The 26,097-nt window shown below is 43.6% G+C and overlaps 1 protein-coding gene across 6 annotated transcripts in view; it reads left to right on the top strand.

Moving 5' to 3' along the window:
- The window catches only part of TXLNG (taxilin gamma), a 51,257-nt gene extending 25,271 nt beyond the window's left edge, over positions 1 to 25,986 (top strand). For 2 of the 6 annotated variants that reach the window (XR_014014308.1, XR_014014309.1), the window contains 9 exons: positions 1,084 to 1,175; positions 6,857 to 7,027; positions 9,011 to 9,205; positions 11,657 to 11,776; positions 13,441 to 13,515; positions 19,356 to 19,448; positions 21,190 to 21,285; positions 22,288 to 23,289; positions 23,517 to 25,986. Coding sequence is in view for 2 of the 6 variants with exons in the window: in XM_081223256.1 (XP_081079382.1) it covers positions 1,084 to 1,175; positions 6,857 to 7,027; positions 9,011 to 9,205; positions 11,657 to 11,776; positions 13,441 to 13,515; positions 19,356 to 19,448; positions 21,190 to 21,285; positions 22,288 to 22,578 (1,133 nt within the window). In the remaining 4 variants the exon portion in view is untranslated. The remainder of the gene's footprint in view (positions 1 to 1,083; positions 1,176 to 6,856; positions 7,028 to 9,010; positions 9,206 to 11,656; positions 11,777 to 13,440; positions 13,516 to 19,355; positions 19,449 to 21,189; positions 21,286 to 22,287; positions 23,290 to 23,516) is intronic. The other 4 variants (XR_014014307.1, XM_081223256.1, XM_081223257.1 and 1 more) reach the window with 4 other exon arrangements.
- The last annotated feature ends 111 nt before the right edge of the window (positions 25,987 to 26,097 follow it).

Genomic DNA, 26,097 nt, shown 5'->3' with positions numbered 1-26,097 from the left:
TAAAAATCTTCATAAAAGTTGCAATTCTAATCATATTCAATAATCATATTTTGTCATCTCTTTTAAAATTCTTATTGGTCTTGGGCCAAACGAGAGAGGATTTGTTGCTAAAATTTTCTGTGGATGGAAAAGGATTCTGTTTTGAAGTTAGCCTGCTTGTTTTCCTCATAGCAATCTGTACACTGTATACCAAAGTCAAAGTCATTTTCACTTTTTTTTTTTTTCCCCGCCATGCTGCACAGCATGCGGGATCTTAGTTCCCCAACCAGGGATGGAACCCGTACCCCCTGCAGTGGAAGCACAGAGTCTTAACCACTGGACTGCCAGGGAATTGCCATCACATATGTATTTTTAATGAAATACCCTTCATGAAGAGTGAACGTTTAAAAAAATAAAAATGGTACCTACCACCCAGCTGAAGAAATAAAACTTATCACTTATTTTAAAACACCATTTGTTCCATCCTGTCTCGGTCACCTGCTTCTCACTGCCAGAGTCCTTAAAATACTGTTCAGCTCTTTTTCCCAAGGGAAGTGCCATCTTGACATCCTTCTTCTTTTTTTTTTTTTTTACACTAAATTTGGTTAACACACTGAATATGCTTACTAACTCATCAGAAGTTATTTAAATTGCTCAAAGGAAAAGATCTGTGTCACCAGTGATAATGAGCGTCTTAGGCGGAGAGTACCACCCGAAATTGCCTTTGAACTTGCTTCTATATTCATACTTGGTTAGGAGGAAGCATATAAAAATATTCTGCCCTTTGTAACTTGCCCTTTGTCTTAACCTGGATATCAGTGGTTAAGCAAGGGAATTTTTAAGCCTTCAGCAAGAGTTCTTTTCACAAATAGCTCGCAGTGTTAGTGAGTGAAGAAATTTGGGGTGGAGATGGGGAGGAAGGGGTGCCTGCTGATCCAGATTTTAAAAATAGCTTTCTTAATTTAGCTAGCAAATCTCTTATTTCTAGTTAATAGGCATAAATTATTTTACCCTGGATGTCAGAACATAGGAAGTGTTATTTAGAATTTACAGGTTGATCTCATTCTTCTTCTGGGACTTATTTCTTATCTTGTTAATCATCAGGAAAAGAAGTCTTATTATTGATGCAAGCCCTAAACACCCTTTCAACTCCAGAAGAAAAGCTGGCAGCTCTCTGTAAGAAATATGCCGATCTTGTGAGTATTAAATCAAGGGAGTGAGGTCCATATAAAGTATAGCAAAATGTGTATGTGCTTGATAAGCTTTTTAAAATATGATGTAGCTTTTGATGTAGCTTTAAATGTAAAATTATACTTTACTCCAGAATTGAAGAGGAGAATCTGACTTCTTGGGGCTTTTTGTTGCTTGTATGACTTCATTTTGTAAGGTGTTACATATATAGAGCATTATAATGCTAAAGATAGAGCATAGATTTTCTAAAACTCAGTCTTGTGTTGTGGTGCTTTAAATGCCAGTCAGTTGGAGTGTAGTGGTTCCTGTAGTTAACTTTTCCCAAGGGAATTGTAGAGATAAAGGCTCTAACCATTGTGACTGAAATTGTGAGTTAGGTGAAATAGTCTACTAAAACAATACTGTGTCTCAGGAAATATTTATTTAGTATCTACTATGTGCCAGGCATTCCTTTTTCCATCTTCCAAAGAAATTAACCTCATTTGTTCTGTGCCTGAGTTATTTCAAGTAGCATTAATTCTCTTTGTCAAATTATGAAAGCGGTCTCAATCTGGAAACACCGCTGTCCTCTTTTAAGTTGAAGAATGGGGAAGCCATTGAACCCTTTGAAGTAAGGGTTGTGGGAAGCTTTTAGAATGAATGGTTCTAATATGCTAAATTAATGTCTTTTGTGAAATACTTAGGTGAATTATCATGGGCAATGTTTACGCATTTTCATCTGTTGTTAAAGCAGTTATTCCATGTCGTAAACGCTACTTTTTGTCAGTGACCAGCTTTGAAAATGAATTATTACTCAATTACAGTTATATTTTCCTTCAGTTTACAAAGGGGTCCATGAATACCCCCACTTAGCTGGCGTTCAGCAGTCTGGCACCTTCTGTTCAGAGCAGCAGGAAACCCCGTGCATCAACGAAAATGGCCTAGAACAGTCACAAATGCAAAGATGGCAGAAAACACAACAAGGTCAGATAGTTGGCTTCAGGAAAGGAACAATTCCATTGGCTGTGGAAGACAGTCCCTATTGGTTCCATCCACATGAAGAGAACCATCCACATGAGAAGTGGTAGAAAAAGAAGACAAAAACAAAAAAGGGAAAAGAAAAAAAAATGGAGAAAAGAGTAAAAGAAAAAAAATGGAGAAAAGAGTAAAAGAAAAAAAAGCCATGTAGCAGGTTAGCTACTTGACCCAGTGTTGTTGGGACAACAGCAGACAGTCACACGTGGATTAGGAGAAGAAAGGACAGATAGTGGCCTAGAGCAGTCCTTCTTAGACTCACACAGATGCTGGGACTTTTGTTGTTCAAAGGCACGTTGTGATTCACTGGGTCTGGGGCCTGAGAGTCTGCATTTTAACAAGTTCCCAGGTGAGGTTGATGATGATACTTTTAGCCCTTGGATCACACTTTTTAAGCAGCAAGGGTCTAGGGTGTTCTGTTTGTGGCATTTGTTTTGTGTGTCGGGGGGGAGCGGGAGGGTATGGTTAATTCTTTTAAAGCACCAGTAATCATCGCTACATTCATTTTAGGATGTGACACGTTGAATACTTGCTTAGTGAGCAACCTCTCTTTGATTTAGATTTGTGCTGAGCATATGAAGGACGAAATGTGTACTGTTTTCAGAAAATGTTATAAAGCTTTGTTTCTTTTTTTTTTTTTGCGGTACGCGGGCCTCTCACTGTCGTGGCCTCTCCCGTTGCGGAGCGCAGGCTCAGCGGCCACGGCTCACGGGCCCAGCTGCTCCGCGGCACGTGGGATCTTCCCGGACCGGGGCACGAACCCGTGTCCCCTGCATCAGCAGGCGGACTCTCAACCACTGCGCCACCAGGGAAGCCCCAAAGCTTTGTTTCTTGAAACAACACTCATTTCTTTTAAAAGGTAGAGCATATAGGTTATATAGCAGTGAGACTATCAAGGGAGTAGGCTTTTCCCGAGGATTATTCCGAAAACTTCCCTTTTGCCATCACTGTCCTTTGTCCTTTTGGTGACAGCATCGTCTGACCTCACTGGTGCTTGTGGCTCAGACAGGTAGGAAAGTCCTGTAGAGCAGCTGGAGGGGTGCCTGCGCTGTGATGGGGATTGTCCTCTGGGTAAATCTTGTGGCTGCCACGTTCACCAGATAACATGGGTTTATGAAATTGTCACATTTCACTTGCTAAGTGTGGATCCCATTAGGCCTTTAACATCGTCCTTAAGTACGTAGTGGTGCTGTTCTTTCCCATTCCTTAGTTTGTGTAGATTATTATAGTGTAATAATAAATCTTGATTATCTGGTTGGGTAGGTGTATCTTCTCTTCATCAGAAGTATCTTGGCTGTTCTTAACTCTTTACTCTCTATAAAATTTTGGATTCAACTTATTAGTTCCATGGGAAGAAAACACCCCTTGGGGATTTTGAGGAGCATTTTATGGAATCTATAGTTGCATTTAGGGGAGAATTTTACCATCCTTAAGAAATTAACGGAGCTTAAAAAGTGGATATCCTTAATGGGGGAAAAATGAATTTAGATCCTTGAACACCATATACAGTGATTAAGGACTTAAATGAAAATTTTAGGCATCATTTAGGTTTATTTAAATATATTAATAGGTGAATATTTTTCCAAACTTGGATTAAGAGAAGGATTTCTTATGATACAAAAAGCACTACCAGAGAAAAGATTTCAGAAATTGGCTATATTGAAATTAAGACTTTCTATTCATCAAACGACGTTTTAAAAGAAAGTGAGAAGACACATTACAAACTGGGGAGAACATATTTCCAACAAATAATAACCAGTAGAAGATTCAATGTGAGGAATATCTAAGGAACACCTACAAATGAATACAAAAAGGACAATTAACCCAATGGAAAACTGGGCAAGAGACGTGTAAGAGGCATTTCATAGAAGTGGAGAAACATCAAGATTCGAAGATATCTTAACATAAAGGTATATAAACATACAAGGGATGTTCGATCTTATGAATAATCAGTGAAATGCAAATCAAGACCATAGCAACATGCTATTTTATGTCCAGTGTTAAGTGGCATAAATGAAGAATTGAGATCGTATTAAGTTTTGGGGAAGTGCATCTACATGATTTCTTATAAATTGCTGGTGTGAGAGTAAATGTGCCGGCCACTCTGGAAAACAGTGTGCCATTGTCATGTGCAACAGAACATTTAGAAATCACTTCCCCACAACCCCAGTTCTAGGTTTGCACTCAGGATAAATTCTTGCATGGTGTATACCAGGAAGCCCATGTGTGAGAATATGCGAATTGTTGTGAGTACCTGGAAACAACTCAATTGCCTATTGACAAGAGACTGGGTCAACAAGGTGTGTTGTGTGCTGCATATTTTTATTTTATTTTATAAAATATTTATTGGCTGCGCCAAGTCTTAGTTGTGGCCTGCGGGATCTTTCGTTGCGGCACGTGGGATCTCTAGTTGCAGCACACAGGCTCATTTTAGTTGTGGCATGCAGGCTTAGTTGCCCTGCGGCATGTGGGATCTTAGCTCCCCGACCAGGGATCGAACCCACGTCGCCTGCATTGGAAGGCAGATTCTTAACCACTGGACCACCAGGGAAGTCCCTGCATAGTTTTTACTTTTTTTTTTTTTTTTTTTTTTTGCGGTACGCGGGCCTCTCACTGTTGTGGCCTCTCCCGTTGCGGAGCACAGGCTCCGGATGCGCAGCTCAGCGGCCATGGCTCACGGGCCCAGCCGCTCCGCGGCATGTGGGATCTTCCCGGACCGGGGCACGAACCCATGTCCCCTGCATCGGCAGGCGGACCTCTCAACCACTGCGCCACCAGGGAAGCCCCTTGCATAGTTTTTAAAATGAAATAGCATACAACCTGAGAGCCAAAGCCAGCAAGGCCTGTTTTTGTACTGACCACAAGCTAAGAATGGTTTTACTTAAGTGTTGTTTAAAAGTGTTGTTTAAAAGACAGTGACGACACAACCGACATGTGGCCTGCAAAGCCTAAAATATTTCCTTTCTGGCCATTTACAGAGTAAGTTTGCTGGTCCCTGTTCTGTAGCTACATGCAAACAATCTGAATGAGTCCTAGCAGTGTAATCTTCAGCTGTGCTGTCCAGAATGGTAGCCACTAGTCACATGTGGCCATTTAATCTTGAATTCATTTATTTTAATTTTTAAAGATTTATTTATTATTTACTTATTTATTTTTGGCTCCGTTGGGTCTTAGCACGCGGGATCTTCGTTGCGGCATGTGGGCTGCTTTGTTGCAGCACGCGGGCTCTTCGTTGTAGTGTGCAGGCTTATCTCTAGTTGTGGTGTACGGGTTTTCTCTTCTTTAGTTGTGGTGTGCAGGTTCTAGGGCGCGAGGGCTCTGTAGTTGTGGCACGTGGGCTCTGCAGTTTGCAGTACATGGGCTCTGGCTGAGGCATGCGAGCTCAGTAGTTGTGTCGTGCGGGCTTAGTTGCCCTGCATCATGTGGGATCTTAGTTCCCTGATCAGGGATCGAACCCAAGTCCCCTACACTGTAAGGCAGATTCCTTACCACTGGACCACCAGGGAAGTCCCTTGAGTTCATTTAAATTAAAGAAAAATTTAAATTTTGGTTTCTCAGTTGCAGTAGCCACAATAAAGTCAGAACAACTAAAATCAAAACGATTTCTTGGGCTTCCCTGGTGGCACAGTGGTTGAGGGTCTGCCTGCCGATGCAGGGGACATGGGTTCGTGCCCCGGTCCGGGAGGATCCCACATGCCGCGGAGCGGCTGCGCCTGTGAGCCATGGCCGCTGAGCCTGCGCGTCCGGAGCCTGTGCTCCACAGCGGGAGAGGCCACAGCAGTGAGAGGCCCACGTACCGCAAAAAAAACCAAAAAACAGAAAAAAACACAATTTCTTCCAGGACCACACACGGATGACATAAAATACGGAGGAGAGCAAAAGGAATAGTGACCCCAGGATTCAGGGTTGTGGTTACCTTGAATCCAGGGAGGGCAGGGGGAGTTCCAGCCCTCGGTGGAGTTACTGATAGTGTGTGCAGATCCTGCAGCCCATGGTCCTGAGTAAGCTTACTTTACGAGAGTATTTTACAAAAACAAAATTATTTTCTGGGGGGAATTTCCATAAAGGTGTTTTTAATAGCTATTAGCATCTCACCTGTAAGGATGTGTGGTATGTTTTGAGAGACCACAAGGTGTCGCTCTTGCTCTTGAAATAGTGACTCAGCATCCTTTCCTTCTCCAGTTAACAGGTCAGTAAGGCTGCCATCTTATCTGTTAGTGTTGGTGTAACCTTGAAACAGACGCATTTGCTCCAAACCTACAGCTGCAGTGCTCCCCCTCTCACTTGCAAAGAACTGAGTGCTGCTTATTGAGTTTTAATTTGGAGGATCGTTTCAATAAAGTAGCTTGAGTGTGTTTTTCAAGAAAGTAACTTTATGGTGTTGATTCCTAAAAAGTTGTCCAAAATGTCATTTTTTTTTGTTTTTAATAAATATATAAAGAGATTAAGAATGTTTTTTTTCCTACCCTAAATCATTTGCTTACTCTCCTACCATAATGGGAAAAGAGAAGGTTGGCAGGGCAGCATGGCATGAAACAGTTTAAATAAAATATTACACTACAATACTGTGGGTTTTTGGAAATGTATTCCTTAGTTCTTATTGTAATTCTTTCAGCCATAACTCAAAGGTTCTCGCTGTATTTCCTAAATGTAAAGTGCTTATTACTTTTAGCTGGAGGAGAGCAGGAACGTTCAGAAGCAAATGAAGATGCTGCAGAAGAAGCAAGCCCAGATCGTGAAAGAGAAAGTTCATTTGCAGAGTGAACACAGCAAGGCTATCTTGGCAAGAAGCAAACTCGAGTCTCTTTGCAGGGAACTTCAGCGTCACAATAAGACGTTAAAGGTGAGTTGGTTCCTTTTTTTTAAAATATTTTTTAAAATTTATTTTTAGCTGTTCTGAGTCTTCATTGCTGTGCACGGGCTTTCTCTAGTTGCGGCGAGCAGGGGTACTCTTTGTTGCAGTGCACGGGCTTCTCTTGTTGTGGAGCACGGGCTCTAGGCGCGCGGGCTTCAGTAGTTGTGGCTCGCGGGCTCTAGAGCGCAGGCTCAGTAGTTGTGGCGCACGGGCTTAATTGCTCCGTGGCATGTGGGATCTTCCTGGACCAGGGCTCGAACACTCTCCCCTGCATTGGCAGGTGGATTCTTAACCACTGCAGCACCAGGGAAATCTGGTTCCTTTTTCTGTTTTTCAGGAGGGACTGGCTTAGCTTGATTTATAGTCACTGTGTACCTATTTGAACTAAATCCTTGTCTCTTCTTGGAGACAGGGATGCCACCGTTCTATTTTGCTTGGCCTTGTGCTTCTTAACGCACCTCATACTTGCTCGTGGGGAATCTAGATGAGATTGATGTTTAGACCACAGCTTTCCCACTAGGCGCCATGGCTTAGGAAGCTCAGATTTGCAGTTTCCTGGTGAGCACTGAGGTCGTTCATTAGCATGTGTGAAAAGTGGATGTGAAATGAGAAGCCGAGTGGGGGCAGACTTGAGGGAAGGGAAAGGCCCCCTGAGCTCCTCAAGGGCTGTTTGTTGGTTACATCACCGGCCACCCTTGTCCATTCCAGTTCCCCATTGCCAAGTACTTTTAAAAGAGCGCATATTCCTCGGCTGATTAAAAGACAAAGCAGCGGGTACCCAAAAGTTAGTTGGTACCCACAGAGGAAGAAGGGCAGAAGGCAGAGCCGCAGGGGTGGGCCTGTCCTCACGTGCGGTTGTGGTTTGATTTTTTTTTTTTTTTTTTTTTTTTTGCTGTACGTGGGCCTCTCACTGCTGTGGCCTCTCCCGTTGCGGAGCACAGGCTCCGGACACACAGGCTCCACGGCCATGGCTCGCGGGCCCAGCCGCTGCGCGGCATGTGGGATCTTCCGGGATAGGGGCACTGTGGTTTGATTTTGACTGAGCCGGATTGCTTGTGAGACTCCTCCACCATGGCAGGCACCCAAGGCCCTAGAACACAGGAGCCCTTGGGAAATGGACCTTTCTTTACCTGATGTGGGAGCCGTTAGGTTTTCTTTGCTTTTGAATCCTTGGATTTTGGTGTTCGTGAAACTGAGTTGTATTTTTTCCCCATAGCAAGTCCACACTTTGATTGGACTGGTAACGCTTTAGACACTAGACACGTAAAGGTCTCTTAGCACTTGGATCTGAGCAAGAGTTGGGAGTAAGCTTTTTTTTTTTTTTTTCTTTTTGTGGTATGCGGGCCTCTCACTGTTGTGGCCTCTCCCGTTGCGGAGCACAGGCTCCGGACGCGCAGGCCCAGCGGCCACGGCTCACGGGCCCAGCCGCTCCGCGGCATATGGGATCCTCCCAGACCGGGGCACGAACCCGTATCCCCTGCATCGGCAGGCGGACTCTCAACCACTGCGCCACCAGGGAGGCCCGGGACTAAGCTTTTAAGATGCAGATTCCTTTTGTCCCTTGCCATCTAGGGAGTAGGTGTGACCCAGAAAGTAAGGGGCAGGAACGGATCTCCCTCTCCAGGTTGATTTCAGATGCTGCCCTGCAAGAGTAGCCAGGGGGGAGGGTATTTGGGAAGCCCGTGTGGAGGGGGCTGGCTGCCTGGAGACACTCCTTCCTTGTCTCTCAGCGTGGCCACAGAGCGCTTACTGTAGAGCAGGGCAGGTGGCGCCTCTCTGATTATCTACCTAAGAGAAGCTGTTTGCTTTCAAACGAGAGCCTTCCGGTCCTAAATAAAGGGAAGGAATTCTAGTTCAGAAGCACCACTTCAGGGCAGCAAGCAGTGAACTCACATGGCAGTAGTGTCTTTTGTGGGCGTCTGTGCCATCTATAGGCCTGTACGATTAACAGAAATTGTTTTGGATAATAAGGAAGAAAATATGCAGCAGGCACGAGAGGAGGAAGAAAGACGGAAAGAGGCCACTGCGCACTTCCAAATCACTTTGAATGAAATCCAGGCACAGCTGGAGCAACACGACATACACAACGCCAAGCTCCGCCAGGAGAACGTGGAGCTGGGCGAAAAGCTGAAGAAGCTCATCGAGCAGTACGCCCTGAGGGAGGAGGTAGGGCGACTGGGGTGTCCCCTCCCTGCGAACCAAAAGCGTTCACTGAAACCCTTCCCCCAGGGCGCTTTAGAACCTCGGTGTATGCGTGGTGCAAGTCTGGCCTTCCCTCGCAGGATTCGTGGGGACCATACTCATGGCCCAGAAGTCAGTGGATTTGGGTGCGTGAGGCAGTTTCTTGGAGACAGTGTTAAGCACTACTCGTCCTCCGTGTGATGCTGGAAGGTTGTAATTTTAGCGTAGACTTTCCCCTTGTCTAGACTAAAGTGAGTAAGTACTTGGCCCCAAAATATACTGTATTTTAGACGTCTGTGATAATCTGTATGGTCTACACTATCATTCCGTTATGCCTGTGTTTCAGATATTTCTTTTTAGTGGAGGTTTTATAGTATTTGGGAGAAAAAACGAACCTATTTCTAAACCCTTATACACCCAATTGAAGTAAAAAGTTTACTGGAAGGGTCTGTGGCACCTCATCTTGGTCACTGGCCTCCAACTAAGAGTTCTACAAGCTAGTTGGGAAGTCTGGGCGTGGTGTCTAGATTAAATGCAAATAGGCAATCATGTGCTTTTTTAAAGTTCCTCCCTTTTAGAGGTCAAATGGGCAGGAACAAAGGGTTAGGTTCTTTAAATGACACATCCCCTGCCTTTTAAGTTAGTAAAATGTTCTCTTATGTGTGTTGTATCCCTTATAGAGATAGATTAAAATAGCTGATTAAAAAAAAAAGATTGTGGCATCTCTGTGGGTTATTTTATCCAGTTTTCAAGGCAAACTTTAGATTATATTAATTAAGAGTTTTCCATATAGCCCTTCAAAAACTGTTAGTTTTTTTAAAGATTTTCTTTTTATCACTCTCGATGCTTTTTGCTTACCTTTTTTTTTTTTTTTTTTTTTTTTAATAAATTTATTTATTTATTTTTGGCTGTGTTGGGTCTTCGTTGCTGTGCACAGGCTTTCTCTAGTTGCGGTGAGCAGGGGCTTCTCTTGTTGTGCAGCACGGGCTCTAGGCGCACAGGCTTCAGTAGTTGTGGCTCGCGGGCTCTAGAGCGCAGGCTCAGTAGTTGTGGTGCATGGGCTTAGTTGCTCCACGGCATGTGGGATCTTCCCGGACCAGGGCTCGAACCCTTGTCCCCTGCCTTGGCAGGCGGATTCTTAACCACTGCACCACCAGGGAAGCCCGCTTACCTTTTTTTTTCCTTATTATTATGGAAAATTATAAACGAAGAAAAGTAGAGACTGTTATCACCTGGCTTTAGCAAATGAAACCACAGTTTCAACTATATTCCCATCACTTTCCCCTGGGTTATTTTCAAGCAAATCCAAGGTATCAGTCCATTCATATATATTTGAGGGTGTACCTCAGAAAGACTAAAGATTCGTTTTTAGGTGTGACCACAATACCGTTTTCATACCTAAAAAATTAGCAGTAATTATTTAATATTAAAATCTAGTCATCATTTAAATTTTTCTGATTGTCTCCCCGTTTTTTTTTAAAAAAAGGAAAAACCTATTTGAATCATCCAGATAAAGCCCATCTGTTTCACTGGTTGGTATGTGTCAAGTCTCTAACATAAAGATTTCCTTTTCTCTCTTTTTTTATTCTTACAGTGTGTTTATTGAAGAAACTTTTTTTGTTCTAGAGAATAAATTTTCTATTAGATTATAAAGCCCTCACTTTTCTTAAAATTATTGTTTTATTGTTTAATATGACAGTCTGCCACATTAACAGATGTAGAAAATTTGAAAGCTATGTATGTTGAAATCACGTTACCTGTGAGCCTTATTCAGTTTGAGTATTATTGAATGTTCTTTCCTTGGTCAGGGAGGGATGTTCTGATGACTTTATTGTACATAAATAACCACTTAATAATTTCACTTGGAAATCATATTGACCTTTTACCAAATTTATCTGATAAGTGCCAGGCACCAAGCACCTTACATAGTATAGCCATTGCGTTGGCCTTTACAGTTCTGCAGTGTGGGTGTTGCTACCCCCCACAGGTGAGGGGACTGAGATTCAGCAAGGGGGAGAATTTGACTGGGGCCATTCCTCCCATCACAGCATGCTGCCTCCAACTGAGAGATTTGGGAAAATTTAATGGGGAGAAAAAAATATCCAGGAATTATGTGTATGATGTATTATGGGCTTAACAGTTTGATCTCCTTAGCCGTCTTTTTCTTGATACAATTTGAGCTTCATTTTCACCTTAGGGCAGAAATAGAAGGTACGAGGCCGGCTGCTGAGGTGCTGATGGGCCATCTCTGGAGGGAGGGATGCCGACACAGGCTTCGCCAGCACTGCACGCAGACAGGCACCTTGCTGGTATTAGCCCTGGTGGTGTTAGCAGGAAAAGCAGCCTCGGGAGTGAGGTCTTGTAACCTGTGTCGTGTTTCCTCGTCATTGTCCCTTTTCTCATTAAGTGACAGAAGAAATTTTACTTTCCCCGTAGCACATTGATAAAGTATTCAAACATAAGGAACTGCAGCAACAGCTTGTGGATGCCAAACTGCAGCAGACAACACAGCTGATAAAAGAAGCTGATGAGAAACATCAAAGAGAGAGAGAGTTTGTAAGTTTGCAATTTCTTAAAAAAAGAAATGATTGCCAAAATTGTAACCAAAGCCATTTAAAACATTTAAACTTATTCTACATTTAAATTAGCACTGGGTTGTGCTAATTGTTTTTTTGCTCTAGATTGTGAAGGGCATGTGTGTGTTAGAAAACATTAGCCTTTTCGTTCTATTTAACTTTATATACAGAAGATACACTGGAGAGATTAGACCAAGTTAGTGCACAGACCTGCACTGATTAGACTTTTCTGTGCTTAGAATATTTATTTCACTTTTTAGATAATGGCCACCAAGTTTAAGAATTATAGCATTATTTAGGACATTAAATTTGGGGATTCGATTTAATAGCAAGCTTACCAAACATGGATGTCCTTCATACTGTTACAGTTTATTTCAAACAAGTAACTTGAAACTAGGGAAACTATTTGTTTACTCTGGTAAAATTTTCTGAAAAATTTTAACAGAATTCTCTACATCCTAATCACTCAGCATTATTCTCAGAATGTGTGCTCAGATTATATGGCCTGTCAATAATTGTGAATACAGTGGAATGTCATTGGGTATGTATATTTAACACATGCAAATTTAACTTTAACCAAAAAAAAAAAAAGTCAGAAGAGGTTATGATAATGAGGACTGTCCCATCCAGATTTCACTCAAGTAACCTAGGCCCTGAGGCGAGCCAGGTATGAAGACTCGGATCCTGAATGGCCCTCATGATGTGAACATGTCACTCTGAGTGCGAGTCTAGGGTTAAGAGAGAGACATTTTTCACACAGCGTGGTCGTTCCACGTGAACTGACAGCGCTGTCCCGTGCATAACTGAAGAGACAGTTGTCATTTCCCAAGTTAGGGTAGAAATATGATGCACATATTTAAATAAATACATACGGTACGTATATTTCTGGTTGGTTTTAAGGACTTTTCAAAACCGACTGGACTAAGGGTGACATTTTACCTCAGGGACTGAATTTCACAGCTGCCTACTATGCAGTTTCACTACATACTTTTCTTAAACTCAAGTATATAAATTAAAGCTCCCATCCCATCACCACCCCCCACCCCCAGCTTAAAAAAAAATGTGATCAGAAACCAGGTCCCTGATTTCATTGTTCTGCTCCATACAATGCCTCATCTTGCCTCTCGTGGAGCAGACGGGCTTTCTAATTTCTTTTCTTTTTTGGCCACGCCGCACAGCATGCGGGATCTTAGTTCCCTGACCAGGGATCGAACCTGTGTCCCCTGCAGTGGAAGCACAGAGTCTTAACCACTGGACCGCCAGGGACGTCCCTGAGGGGCTTTCTAAATAACCCAGATAATGTCGAGCTAGATTCTCAGCCATGTTTTCTGCTCAATACTAGACTTCTAATTATTTTCATCTAAAACACAACAGTTCAACCCTGAGTTTTGTAAACCTATTATTAGGCCTCCTGAGTACTTCTTCTAAGCAATAAAAGAGTATTCCTACGTTCCTAAGTGTTAACAATGGAACAGATCAAAGATACAGGTAATTAGCAATTGATGTGACAATGTTTCATTCATATACTTGTGGTTCTTGCTAAAATAATGAGTGGAAGGATTAAGCCTAACATCTGGTCGTTGGACCTTGTAGTCGTATTTGTAATGACTATTAGTATTTTGCCAGAATGTTTCTGTCTTCTAGTTATTAAAAGAAGCAACGGAATCAAGACACAAATATGAACAAATGAAACAACAAGAAGTACAACTAAAACAGCAGGTAACTTCACAGCAGGGGTAGTAGAATTTGTAAGAAAAAAATCTATGGTTAATTTGATACATACCTTGAATCTCCTCTGAGATGATTTTGCTTGTTCCCAGCAGACCTGAGAGTAGATCACACATCCCTTTTGGAGTTTCCCTCTTCGTTTAGGGTGACCACCTCATCCTGATTTGCCTAGGACTTTCCTGGTTTTAGCACTCGGTCCCAGGAGCCAGGCAGATGGGACAGTTTGTCCCGCTATCTGCAGGTCCTCCTTCCAGTATCCCACGTATTTCCTCCCTTTCTCTGTCTGTTCCCATGTGTGTCAGCTAATTTCCTACTAAAAAAAAACTGATAAATCTTCAGATTTTAGTTCTTTTTTGTGAGGTTGAACCATATGAAATTGCTGATACTTACTTGACCTACAAAATGGCATTTTCATATAGTGTAACCTAAAATCTTTAGAATTTTGTGCTATGAGCCTGTAACCTATTTTAAAAAACTGCCTATTGATCATGCATTTCCACTCCCAGGTAGAGTATGGAGGTGGTGGCCACCTTAATGGGGGCCCCCGACTTTCCTTCCTCCCTCCCTCCCTTCCTTCCCCTGTACAATATTGTTCACTATAGTCACCATGCTGTACATGAGATCCCTGGAACTTACTCATCTTCTGATTGAAAGTTTGTACCCTTTGACCAACATCTTCCCCTTTCTCCCCGCCCTCCAACTCTGGCAACCACCATTCTACTCTGTTTCTTTGAGTTTGGCTTTTTTAGATCCTACAGGTAAGTGATATCATACAGTATTTAGTATTTGTCTTTCTGTGTCTCACTTATTTCACTTAGCATAATGCCCTCAAAGCCTATCCACGTTGTCACAAATTGTAAGATTTTCTTCTTTCTTATGGCTGAATAATATTCCATTGTGTATATACACCACATTTTCTTTATCCAGTTATATGTTGATGGACACTTAGGTTTCTTCCTTATCTTGGCTATTGTGAATAATGCTGCAATGAACATGGGAGTGCTGATATCTCTTTGAGATCCTGTTTTCATTTCTTTTGGATATATACCCAGAAGTGGAATTTCTGAATCATATGGTGGTTCTATTTTTAATTTTTTGAGGAGCCTTTATACTGTTTTCCATAGTAGGCTGCAGCAATTTACAGTTCCACTGACAGTGCACAAGGGTTCCCTTTTCTCCACATCCTCACCAGCATTTGTTAACAGGTGTGAGGTGATATCTTACTGTGGTTTTGATTTGTATTTCCCTGATGACTAGTGATGCTGAGCACCTTTTCATGTACTTGTTGGCCATTTGTATGTCTTTGGAGAAATGTCTATTCAAGCTGGTTTTTAAATTAAAATTTAAAATTTTTTAAAACATTTTTTTAAATTTATTTTTTGCTATTGAGTTGTATGAGTTCCTTATATATTTTGGATATTAACCCTTTATCAGATATATATGGTTTGCAGATATTTTCTCCCATTCCATAGATTGCCTTTTCATTTTGTTGATTGTTTTTTGTGCAGAAACTTTTTAGTTTGATGTAGTCCCCACGTGTTGATTTTTGCTTTTGTTGCTTGTGCTTTTGTTGTCATATCCAAAAATTCATTGCCAAGACCACTGTCAAGGAGCTTTTTAACCTATGTTTTCTTCTAGGAGTTTTACAGTTTCATATCTCCTGTTTAAGTCCTTAACCTATTTCAAGTTAATTTTTGTGACTGGTATAAGATAGCAGTCCAGTTTCATTCCTCTGCATATGGTTATCCAGTTTTCCCAACACCTTTTATTGAAGATAGTTTCCTTTCCCCATTGCGTATTCTTGGCTCCCTTGTTAAATATTATTGACCATATTTGTGTGGGTTTATTTTTGTTTTGTTTTGTTTAAAATTTATTTATTTTTGGCTGTGTTGGGTCTTCGTTGCTGTGTGCGGGCTTTCTCTAGTTGCGGTGAGCAGGGGCTACTCTTCATTATGGTGCACAGGCCTTTCGTTGGCGGTGGCTTCTCGTTGCAGAGCATGGGCTCTAGGCGCGTGGGCTTCAGTAGTTGTGGCACATGGGCTCAGTAGTTGTGGCGCACGGGCTCAGTTGCTCCACAGCATGTGGGATCTTCCTGGACCAGGGCTCAAACCCATGTCCCCTGCATTGGCAGGCGGATTCTTAAGCACTGCACCACCAGGGAAGTCCCTATATGGGTTTTTTTGGGGGGCTCTCAGTTCTGACCCGTTGGTCTATGTCTCTGCTTTTATGCCCATAGTATATTGTTTTGGTTACTATAGCTTTGTAATAAAGCTTGATATCGGGGAGTGTAATACCTCCAGCTTTGTTTTCTGAAGATTGCTTTGGCTATTTTGTTTTGTTTGTTTTTTGTGGTTCCATACAGATTCTAGGATTATTCTATTTCTATGGCAAATGCCATTGGAATTTTGATAGGGCTTTGACTAGTATGGACATTTTTAACAATATTGACTCTTCTGATCCATGAACACAGGGTACCTTTCCACTTATTTTTGTCTTCTTCAGTTTCTTTCATCGTCTTACAGTTTTCAGTGTATAGATTTTTCATTTCCTTGGTTAAATGTATTCCTAAGTATTTTTTTTAATACTATAGAAAATAAGATTATTTTATTTATTTCTGTTTATTCCTTTTTCAGATATTTTGTTGTTAGTGTATAGAAACATAACTGATTTCTGTATGTTGATTTTGTATCCCGAAACCTTACTGAATTTATTCTACCGTTTTTTTTGTGGGGTCTTCAGGATTTTCTATATATAAGATCATGTCATCAGCAAACAGACAGTTTTGCTTATTCCTTTCTGATTTGGATGCTGTTTATTTCTTGTTTAATTGCTCAGGCTAGGAATTTCACTACTATGTTGAATAGAAGTGGTGAGAGTGGGCATCCTGTCTTGTTCCTGATCTTAGAGGGAAAGCTTTCAGCCTGTAACTGACTCTTGAGTATGATGTTAGCTGTGGCTCTCATATATGGCCTTTATTATATTAAGTATGTTCTTTCCTTGTACCCAGTTTGTTGAGCGTTTCTTTGTTTTGTTTTATTGTGTTTTGTTTCGTTTTGGATGCACTACGCAGCTTGTGGGATCTTAGTTCCCTGACCAGGGATTGAACCCGTGCCCTTGGCAGTGAAAGCGCAGATTCCTAACCACTGGACCACCAGGGAATTCCCTGTTAAGCATTTTTATCATGAATGTATGTTGAATTTTACCAAATGCATTTTCTGCATCTATTAGATCATACAGTTTTTGTCTTTCATTCTATTGTATTAACGTGGTGTGTCGCGTTTATTGATTTGCCTATGTTGAACCATCCTTGTAGTTTTCTTATCTGGCCTGTACTGTCTTATCTGACTTTGGTATCAGGGCAATGCTGGCCTTGTAGAATGAGTTCAGGAGTATTCCCTTCTCTTTACTTTTTGTTTGATAAGAATTGGTATTTGTTCTTCTTTCAGTGTTTGGTAGAATTCACCCCTGAAGCTGTCTAGGCCTAGGCTTTTCTTCGTTGCCTCCCTGCTTTTCAGTCCAGACCCCTTAGGTTTGTTCTAATGCAGTCTTTCTCTGTGGTGCCTTGTGTGGAGTAAGGGTAGCAGATGCCTCCCCACTCAAAGAAGAGGTACAGGAAGGACTTCCCATGTCTTCACAGACAGGTGAAATTAGGCATTTGTACCTACAATTCACCCTTTCTCAGAAAAGTAGATTACATTTTGATGAAAAATGTATTATTCATTTTGAAAGTTTATTATGTAACAAGTTTTTTAAATGTAAGGACTCTAAATTAGTTCTAAAATGCAGACTGGCCTGAATCTTTATGAGCACATTTTTTGAGTGGTTTGTCTTTGGGCATGTTTTACAGTGTGGTGACACTCATTTCCTATAAAGCTAGCCTAACTTAGGAGTGAAAATTGAAGGAGTCTTTTGAGCTTTCCATCATAAGTTATTGTGGTAGAATGCTTCTAGGAAACTTTGAACCCCTTACTAGCCCTATAAATTCAGTTGTCCATATAAATGGAGAAGAGAATCAATGTGGAAAAGGTATAAAAAGTCTATAGATGGCTTTGGAAGATGGACTTTAATGCAGGGCCCCAGAGGGCTCTTCTGCCGAGTTCACAGGCAGCTCCAGTTCTGTTGTACTGTTAGCAGTGCGGCTTCTCTTGTCTGTGATCTGTGTCGCCCTGAGTCATGTTATCTGATCATTAGTTTGTTTCCTCTGCTGCCGCCTCTTCCTATTCCTGCTCCCTAAATGTGCTGTTCTTCCCAAGAGTCCATCTCATTCTCTGCTCTTGCTCGCCATGTCCGTTTCCAGGCTTTGTGGATGATCTTAGTCTTATTGGTGTGTTTTGACCAATTGTGTAATCTAGGCCCGTAAGTCCAAGATGGTAGTTGCCACTTACTCATTACCCAGAGGGGGCCAGCGTTGAACTCTGACGGGACAGTCCACCTGGATGTGTTCTGTCTTTGATAAAAACAGACCATGCTAAGACCGCCATAACTTCTAATCTCCCTCAAGTGACACAACTGCTCCACCAGTGTGCCTGAGCCTCACCGCTGTTCCGACCCCAGGCCAGCAGCCCTGGCGGCTCTGTCACCATGTGCCCCTCTACGGACTGCTCTGCTTGGAAATCCTCTGCGCTATTCTCTTCCCCCTGAAATTTCTGTTCGTCCTGGCCCTCAGCCTCCCCCTCCTGGGGGCGTGCTTTGGCTGTCTCATCGTCACTTCGCCTGGCCTGTTGCCATTGGTAGCGTTGCTTTTGGTCCACGTCTCCTTCCCACACAGCAGAGCTGGCCTCCTGTCTTTCCACCGGCTGCTCCGCTCCCTCCCAGGGCATCTCCCCTCTCGCCCTGGTCTTGGCTTCTCTTTATGCTCCGCACACAGCACTGCTGAAGGTGGAAAGGCATCGCTGACGCTGTTTCTTGGCCTCTGGTGATCTTTTCTTCTCCGCTTTCTTTATATGTGCTGTGTGATCTTGAGCAAAGCACTTTATTCCTCCAGGCCTGTTTCCTCATCCTGAAATAATGCAGTTACATTAGGTGGGCTCTCAGGGTTCCCGCCTTGTCTGAAATAAAATAATTCAGCCTGCCCTTGAGACCTAGCTTGGGCCTCAGCCACAAGGAGCTTCCCTAACTATTCTATTCTGACCCCTACTGTGCCTCCCCCGACCCCGGCTTCTGGGGGAGTGGGGGAGAAGAAGGTGATTCTGTGTTCTAAATTCTGCCTGCCTTATCGGTTAGTGCCTTATTTTCCCAGCTAGAAGAAAAATTCCTTAAGGGTGGGAGTTAAAAGAAAAATCGGTGTTTCTACCTCTTTCAGCTTTTTCTCTTAACCATACTCCCACTGAAATCTTTCTCCCCTAACCACACCAGTCCTTTGGCTTCTGTTTCATTTTCCTGCCTACATTAAGAAAAGAGATATCCCTGATTTCAAGCTAGGAACTGTGCAGGTGGTATTCTAAAAGAATGATCTTTTTCCAAGGACAATTTTTCAAATATAAGGAGAGGAGGTAGTTCATAAAGGATTAATTGTATGGAATTTATAGCTGTTCCACGTACTTCAGTTTTTATTATAATTGGCGGAATGGAGCTAATAAATATTTGTACATTTTAAACAGTTTCATCTAAAGATGGTGAGGTTAACATAACTTCCTAAGTTTCAGTGCATTTCAGTGAGTTCTTAGAACTGCAGCCATTGATGTCTGGGGTCGAGGATTGGGTTTGCATTTGTTCTTATTTCTGTCGCTTATAACAGGTAACGTTTAACCATATTATGTTCTTTTTGAAAGTGTTTGGGATTTTAAATCATTTACCCAGAACTCTGAATTTTTTATACTTGTTTTCTGTAGCTTTCTCTTTATATGGATAAGTTTGAAGAATTCCAGACTACCATGGCAAAAAGTAATGAACTGTTTACAACCTTCCGGCAGGAAATGGAAAAGGTATTTGCCTATTTTTAGTGGAGTATTGCCTAAAAGGGAATTTATATAAGAAGCTATTTTAAGCATGATTGCTACTTGGATGAGTTCATGTTTTTACTGTACTGTCTTCATTTCATCTCTTCTGATCCTCCAGTGGCATCATGTTTAGTCACTTTGCCCTCAGTAGTACCCCATGTAGCTAGTGATCTCTAGGCCCTCACAGTTGTCTTTATTAAAGTTAACTCCTCTATTAAATACAATTTGTTGTTAGCAGTAAAGCGGTGTCTTTTTTATTTGCTTCAGGTGATACCTCCCAGCCCCACCCCACACCCCTTTCACAAAGCTTGATGTCCTTGGAGATCAAATTATTTGAAAACAACCAAGCCCAGAACAGTAACTACGTATTTTGGTTGGTCGATACAGATCGGTGTTTCTACCTTTTTAGCTTTTTTTTTTTCTTCTTCTTCTTTGTTTATGCTCCCACTGAATTCTTTCTCCCTCAAGCAAACCAATTTTTTGGCGTCTGGTTCTTTTTCCTGCCTGTGATAAGGAAGGCGGTATTCTCGATATTAAACTAAGAACCAGTATACACGCACGTATCCACACGTTCATCCTTACGCCGGGGGCTTTTAGGGATGGGCGGCAGGGGAGGCCGTGGCGCTGTGTGACCACGGGTGAGTTGTTACCCTTTCTGTGCCTTCCTTGTTACAAATAACAAAAACGCCTGACCTTCATAGGGTAGAGTATTTCAGGGAGCGTTTGGCTGTGGGAAGTGCTCTGGTGAATTCCTTCAGGTATCGGGAGCCCTCGGTGGGGACCCGGAGACGGCCTCTGGAGGTGCCCCTGGGCCGGGGAGCGGGCGCCCACGGCACATAGGACCCGAGAACCGGCCTCGTAGGCGCTGGAACGAAATCTTCTGAACCTATGAAAAGTGGGTTCTGGCAGCGTCAGTTAAGAACGTTCCCCCGATTTTTGGACCCGTTTTATTTTTAGCAGAATCTGAAGTGGAACGGTCATGTGAGTCGTGAGGATAAGGGAAGCTGAGGGTTAACGACTTTCCCCTGGTCCCTGGTCCCTCACCTGCCCTCCGCTGCCGCTGCTTCCCAGACGGCTGCAGCCTCGGAGGTCGGGGCAGAGCGCCAGCTCTCCATCTTGGGGAGGAGGGGGGAACCTGGATCCTTCCAGAACTCACGTGAAGTAGTTAATGCACAGAAAATTCAGGAACAGAGATGTTTTTTTGGTACGACTTGGGAAGGAGGGCCGGCCTCGGCCTGAAGCGAGCGCTCAGAGCGTGCCAGCGGGCAGCTTCCTCTAGGTGTTGCTGCCTCTGAAACTGAGGAGATGAGATGCGGGTTTCTCATCGTATGAACCCCCGCTTTGGTCCTGCCACCGCCATCCGGGGAGCTTGTGAGATGAGCTGTGCCCTGGGCACCGTGATGGGGGCGGGGAAGGACCGCTCAGACGGTCAGGGGGTGGGGCGGGCTGTAGAGATAAGGGAACCTTGAATTTTTTTTTTTTTTTTTTTTTTTTGCGGTACGCGGGCCTCTCACTGTTGTGGCCTCTCCCGTTGCGGAGCACAGGCTCCGGACGCGCAGCTCAGCGGCCATGGCTCACGGGCCCAGCCGCTCCGCGGCATGTGGGATCCTCCCGGACCAGGGCACGAACCCGTGTCCCCTGCATCGGCAGGTGGACTCTCAGCCACTGCGCCACCAGGGAAGCCCGGGAACCTTGAATTTAAATTTGCAATTGTGTCGATTCGCAGATGACAAAGAAAATTAAAAAACTGGAAAAAGAAACGATAATATGGCGGACCAAATGGGAAAACAATAACAAAGCACTTCTGCAAATGGCTGAAGAGGTGAGGTGGTTTCCCGCGGCCTCATGACGTTCAGGTAGCCGACAGGGCAGGGGGACGTGCCTTGTGACGCTGCCGTCCTAGCGGAGGGCTCTGGCCAGAGCTGCTGAGTGGGATCTGTCCCAGCAGGAGTCGCAGCTAGAGCCCCGGGTGACGTGGGCTTTCCTACCGCTCAGCCGGCGTTTGATTGACTGGGTCTGGGGCTGAGGGTTGGGAAATCTGCCTTCCGACCAGGCGCCCACCTGGCCAGCACAGGCCACTGACTTGGGTGCCTCTCTCTCCACCTCGACTTTTCTTTTTTTTTTTGCGCTATGCGGGCCTCTCACTGTTGCGGCCTCTCCTGCTGCGGAGCACAGGCTCCGGACGCGCAGGCTCAGTGGCCATGGCTCACGGGCCCAGCCGCTCCGCGGCATGTGGGATCTTCCCGGACCGGGGCACGAACGCACGTCCCCTGCATCGGCAGGCGGACTCTCAACCACTGCGCCACCAGGGAAGCCCCTCAACTTACTCTTTCCGAAAAGGTAGCATAGTACTTTTTGCGAGTCTTACGAAGCTGAGATGTACTGTTTGCAAACACTAAATATCACATCTTAAATCCTGTTCTCGTCTGAGGATTGGTAAAAACGAGAGAAATCTAGGTGGAAATAAGATGAGTGATCCTCTTTTGTAAGCAGGCCCTTCATTTTTTATCTGCTAGTCTTTAGTGGTGAGTATCTTCAATTTCCTTAGTAATTCATCAATACAAAATGCTTTTAAAAGTGGGCTTTGGTTCTTTTTAAGAAACATGACAGGGAATTTCATTTTTGTCACCCCAGAACCACGTTAATTGGTGTCTGTGGCTATGTGTGCAGAAGGCAGGTGGCGGGACGTTGGGAGGTGTTGAAGAAACTGAACGTGTCCAAGAGGTGACCCAAGAAGCGGCTCAAAAGACTTAAATTTGCTGTATCCCGTAACCTAATTCGTATTCAGTTGGGTTACATAAATCCTGCTTTTTCCTCTTTGCAGAAAACTGTGCGAGATAAAGAGTACAAGGCCTTTCACATAAAACTGGAACGGCTGGAGAAGCTGTGCCGGGCCCTGCAGACGGAGAGGAACGAGCTCAGTGAGAAGGTGGAGGTGCTGAAGGAGCAGGTCTCGGGGAGGGCGGCGGGCGGGGGCCCAGCGCCGCCCCGGGCCCAGCCCTGTGCTGCCCCGGCTTCTGCCGAGGAGCCCAGCGCCGCCTGGCAAAGCGCTGCCCGTGTCAGCCCGGAGGCCGAGTCCCTGGGTGCTGGGCCCAGCATCGAGTCAGTTGACTGAGATCAAGTATGATCACTGTATCGAGAGCTCTATTTTGTGTATAACTTTCTCTGTTAGTAGTAACTTGGTTTTGTGGTGAAAATTTTCTTACTTTTTCTACCATATCTGTATTTTCTTAGAACTACTGGACTTATGTGGTACAGGAGGCTGCTTGGCAGGTTTGAATAGTTTTACTCTCTACATTTTCCTCAGCTGTGTTGCACATCTGCCTCTTTCACCTTCATCGGAATGCATGTGCTCATTGCCTTTCTCCCTCTCCCCTGCTGCTTGCACAGAATTGTCCGAATTAAAATGTCACTCACCAGGGCTGACCATTACAAGGGAACTTTGTTCTGATAACGGTTCCCCACCCCCACCCCCCGCCCCGCCCCGCGGCTTGTGGGATCATCATTCCCTGATGAGGGATTGAACCCAGGCCCCAGCATTGAGAGCACCGAGTCCTAACCACTGGACTGCCAGGGAAGTCCCTGATAATGGTTCCTGATGTGAAAACAATACTCATTTAAACATCCTGCCCCCCAATTAATATTACTCAAAGGAAAATATCAAGATGATTAGATACTTGTCTTAATAGCCCATTTTAAATGCCAAGTAAAAGAACTCTAGGCTTGGGTCAGAAACAAGCATAGCGTATTTGATTCAAATTAGCTTTTTGATATTTATATCACTTGACAAATTGAGATGGCTACAAGCCTAGACTTGTACATAAAGGTGTAACTTTTTTTTTTTTTTTTTTTTTTTTTGTGGTATGCGGGCCTCTCACTGTGGTGGCCTCTCCCGTTGCGGAGCACAGGCTCCGGACCCGCAGGCCCAGCGGCCATGGCTCACGGGCCCAGCTGCTCCGCGGCATGTGGGATCTTCCCGGACCGGTGCACGAACCCGTGTCCCCTGCATCAGCAGGCGGACTCTCAACCACTGCGCCACCAGGGAAGCCCAAGGTGTAACTTTTAAACAAAGTAGAATATACAGGCAAATCATTGGAGAGACAGGGCTAATGTTTATGTGATTAAAAAGAGTCCCACCGTGGCGTCCCTGGTGGCGCAGTGGTTGAGAGTCCGCCTGCCGATGCAGGGGACGCGGGTTCGTGCCCCGGTCCGGGAAGATCCCACATGCCACGGAGCGGCTGGGCCCGTGAGCCATGGCCGCTGAGCCTGCGCGTCCGGAGCCTGTGCTCCTCCGCAGGAGGAGAGGCCGCAACACTGAGAGGCCCGCGTAGCGCCGGAAAAAAAAAAAAAAATCAGGACAACAAATATCTATGTCCCTGAATTTGAGGGAGGCATTTCCAGTAGAAAGTGCGGTTCTCCTTTAAAAAGAAAAAAAAACAGTCCCACCGCTCTGTTTTCAGGATAGAAGCAGTTATCTGAATTTGGACCACCTGGATGCCCGCTGTGTGGGGAGCCTGGTGGTTTGTTTGCTTCTCACTCGGGATTTGGGTACACATCCTCCACTTCCCACGGAGAGCTGCCACTGACAGTCTTTCGCCAGTCAGTGTAGGACGAGGAGGGTAAAATCGTGTAGCTTTCCTTAAGCGGAAGTCCCTCCACTACCTTCTGGCTGCTTGAAAGTTGGTGTCCAACTGTTCCGACAGTCCAAACAGCATTGTTCTCCAGGGTTTTTTAAAGGGAATTTTAATTATGATCGTGCTAACGAAGTGAAACTGATTCCGTTTCTAAAACAAAGACTGGAACCAGCGTTTTTGACTTTGAGGAAACTTGGCAGAGTTAAATAGCCAGGATCTATTTATTACTTATGCTTTCATTCTGTTTCTGCCCCTTTTCTTAGTGGTTTTTTGGGGTTTTTTTTTGTTTTTTTTTTTAGTAAAAACCAGTATTATCAAGGTGTCTACACTTGGAATGGGGGGCTTTGAAAATGCAGCACATCACTTTTGGATTTGCTGTAAGTTCCTTTGTTCTTCACAATGTCACATGTGGTCGAGTTTATACACATCATTAACCAGGCTGCACTGATGAGAGTTTTGACTTTGTCCCTGGTATAATTTGCATTGAAATACTTTATGAAATAAAAAGGCTCTATTAGAACTGATGTTAGCACATTCCACTGAGCAAAACTATCAAACTGACACTTCTTATATTGCTTACTGGACCGAATAAACTCTCTTCTGTCCAGTTAAAAGGGTTTTTCTCTTTGTTAAAGTTTTATTTGTCCTGTCATGTTCATGGTCTAAACTGGGTTGAAGAATTGAAAACTGTCCAATAGATAGGCAACAGCGCCTGGAGTGGTGGATTATATCTAAGCTTCCACCATCAGTCATGTTAATCAAAGGGCCAGACAGTGAAGGAAAAGAAACCCACAAAGTTGGTTATCGAATTACTGTCAAAATGAGTCGGAAGCAAAAACAAACACATCCTCCTCCAACAGCCTCTTCTAGATATCCCCTTCGGTTACTAAATGAAATATTGGACTCATTTCCCTGAGAGGAAATGGAGGTATACATCAGAAATACACTCTACTGTAAAATTAGTACTAATGGTCCCATTTCACAAGCGCTCTGCTGGATGTACAGCTCTTACTGTCTTAAGCCATTTGTGTAGCCCGCCACGTTTCTTTGTGGTGCTTGTCCTGTGTGGAAGATTGTAACGGACCTGTTGCATATTTTCAAGGGCTTTATAAAGCGACGTGATTTACAGTACTTGGCCTGCTGCTTTTGGCTTACTGTGTATTTTTAGCTAGATGCTCTCATGGTGTTTAAAGGACATGGATTCTCTCTGGGGTGCATTTGGTATCCTTTCAGAATCTCTCCTCCCATTACCCTGTGAATAAATACAAACGGGACCCTCTGAGAAGGACATGCTCCTAAAGCAATCAATCACCTCGCCGGCCCAGTGTTGTGGCTTTGTAGCACACCCTGTTTCTACCACATTCTAGAACACTGTAATGCTACTAAGGCTGGCCCAGGAAAGATTGAAATGTCAAATTTGCTTCAACTGCATTTGCTGCACCATCATGGAATCTTGATGTATATTATTTATAGTGGCAGGAGACTCCAAGGAGTAGAGAAAACTTTGGGTCTTGGATAATGGACCATTTCATCCTCAGACTTGTAGGAGTACATTTCTTGGTCTTGAGACCAGTATTTTTTAGTTATGTATGCAACTGCCTTTATTACACCTGGTTATCAATTCAATTCTCAGGTGTTGCAGAAAAATCTACCTCTTTCAGACTGTAGATGGAAATAACTGTGAAAAAATGATGCAGATATCTTCTAGTTTGTGCTAAACACACTGCTTTATTTTTACAGCCCACGTCTTTCATGAGGATATGAATTGTTAAGAGGCAGTCTTGTTTTGCTTTTCAAAGACATTTTGTAGAGATTTTTCACTAATGTGAATCTGATTTTATCTACTCAATTCTGTATAGATTAAAAGTAAATATGTATGATAAATTTAACAGCTTCTGTGTATTCTTTTGTTGTCCATGTGACCTTAATGCCTATCAAGTGCAAAGACAGTTGTTGTAGATACTGTTCCTTGCGCCTTAAAAAAGTGTTTCATTATTGTA

This window comes from Mesoplodon bidens (genome assembly GCF_964165515.1).
Source record: "Mesoplodon bidens genome assembly, chromosome: X".
NCBI lineage: Eukaryota > Metazoa > Chordata > Mammalia > Artiodactyla > Ziphiidae > Mesoplodon > Mesoplodon bidens.
The sequence above is the reverse complement of the archived record's forward strand: the minus strand, read 5'-3'. Positions and strand labels throughout refer to the sequence as shown.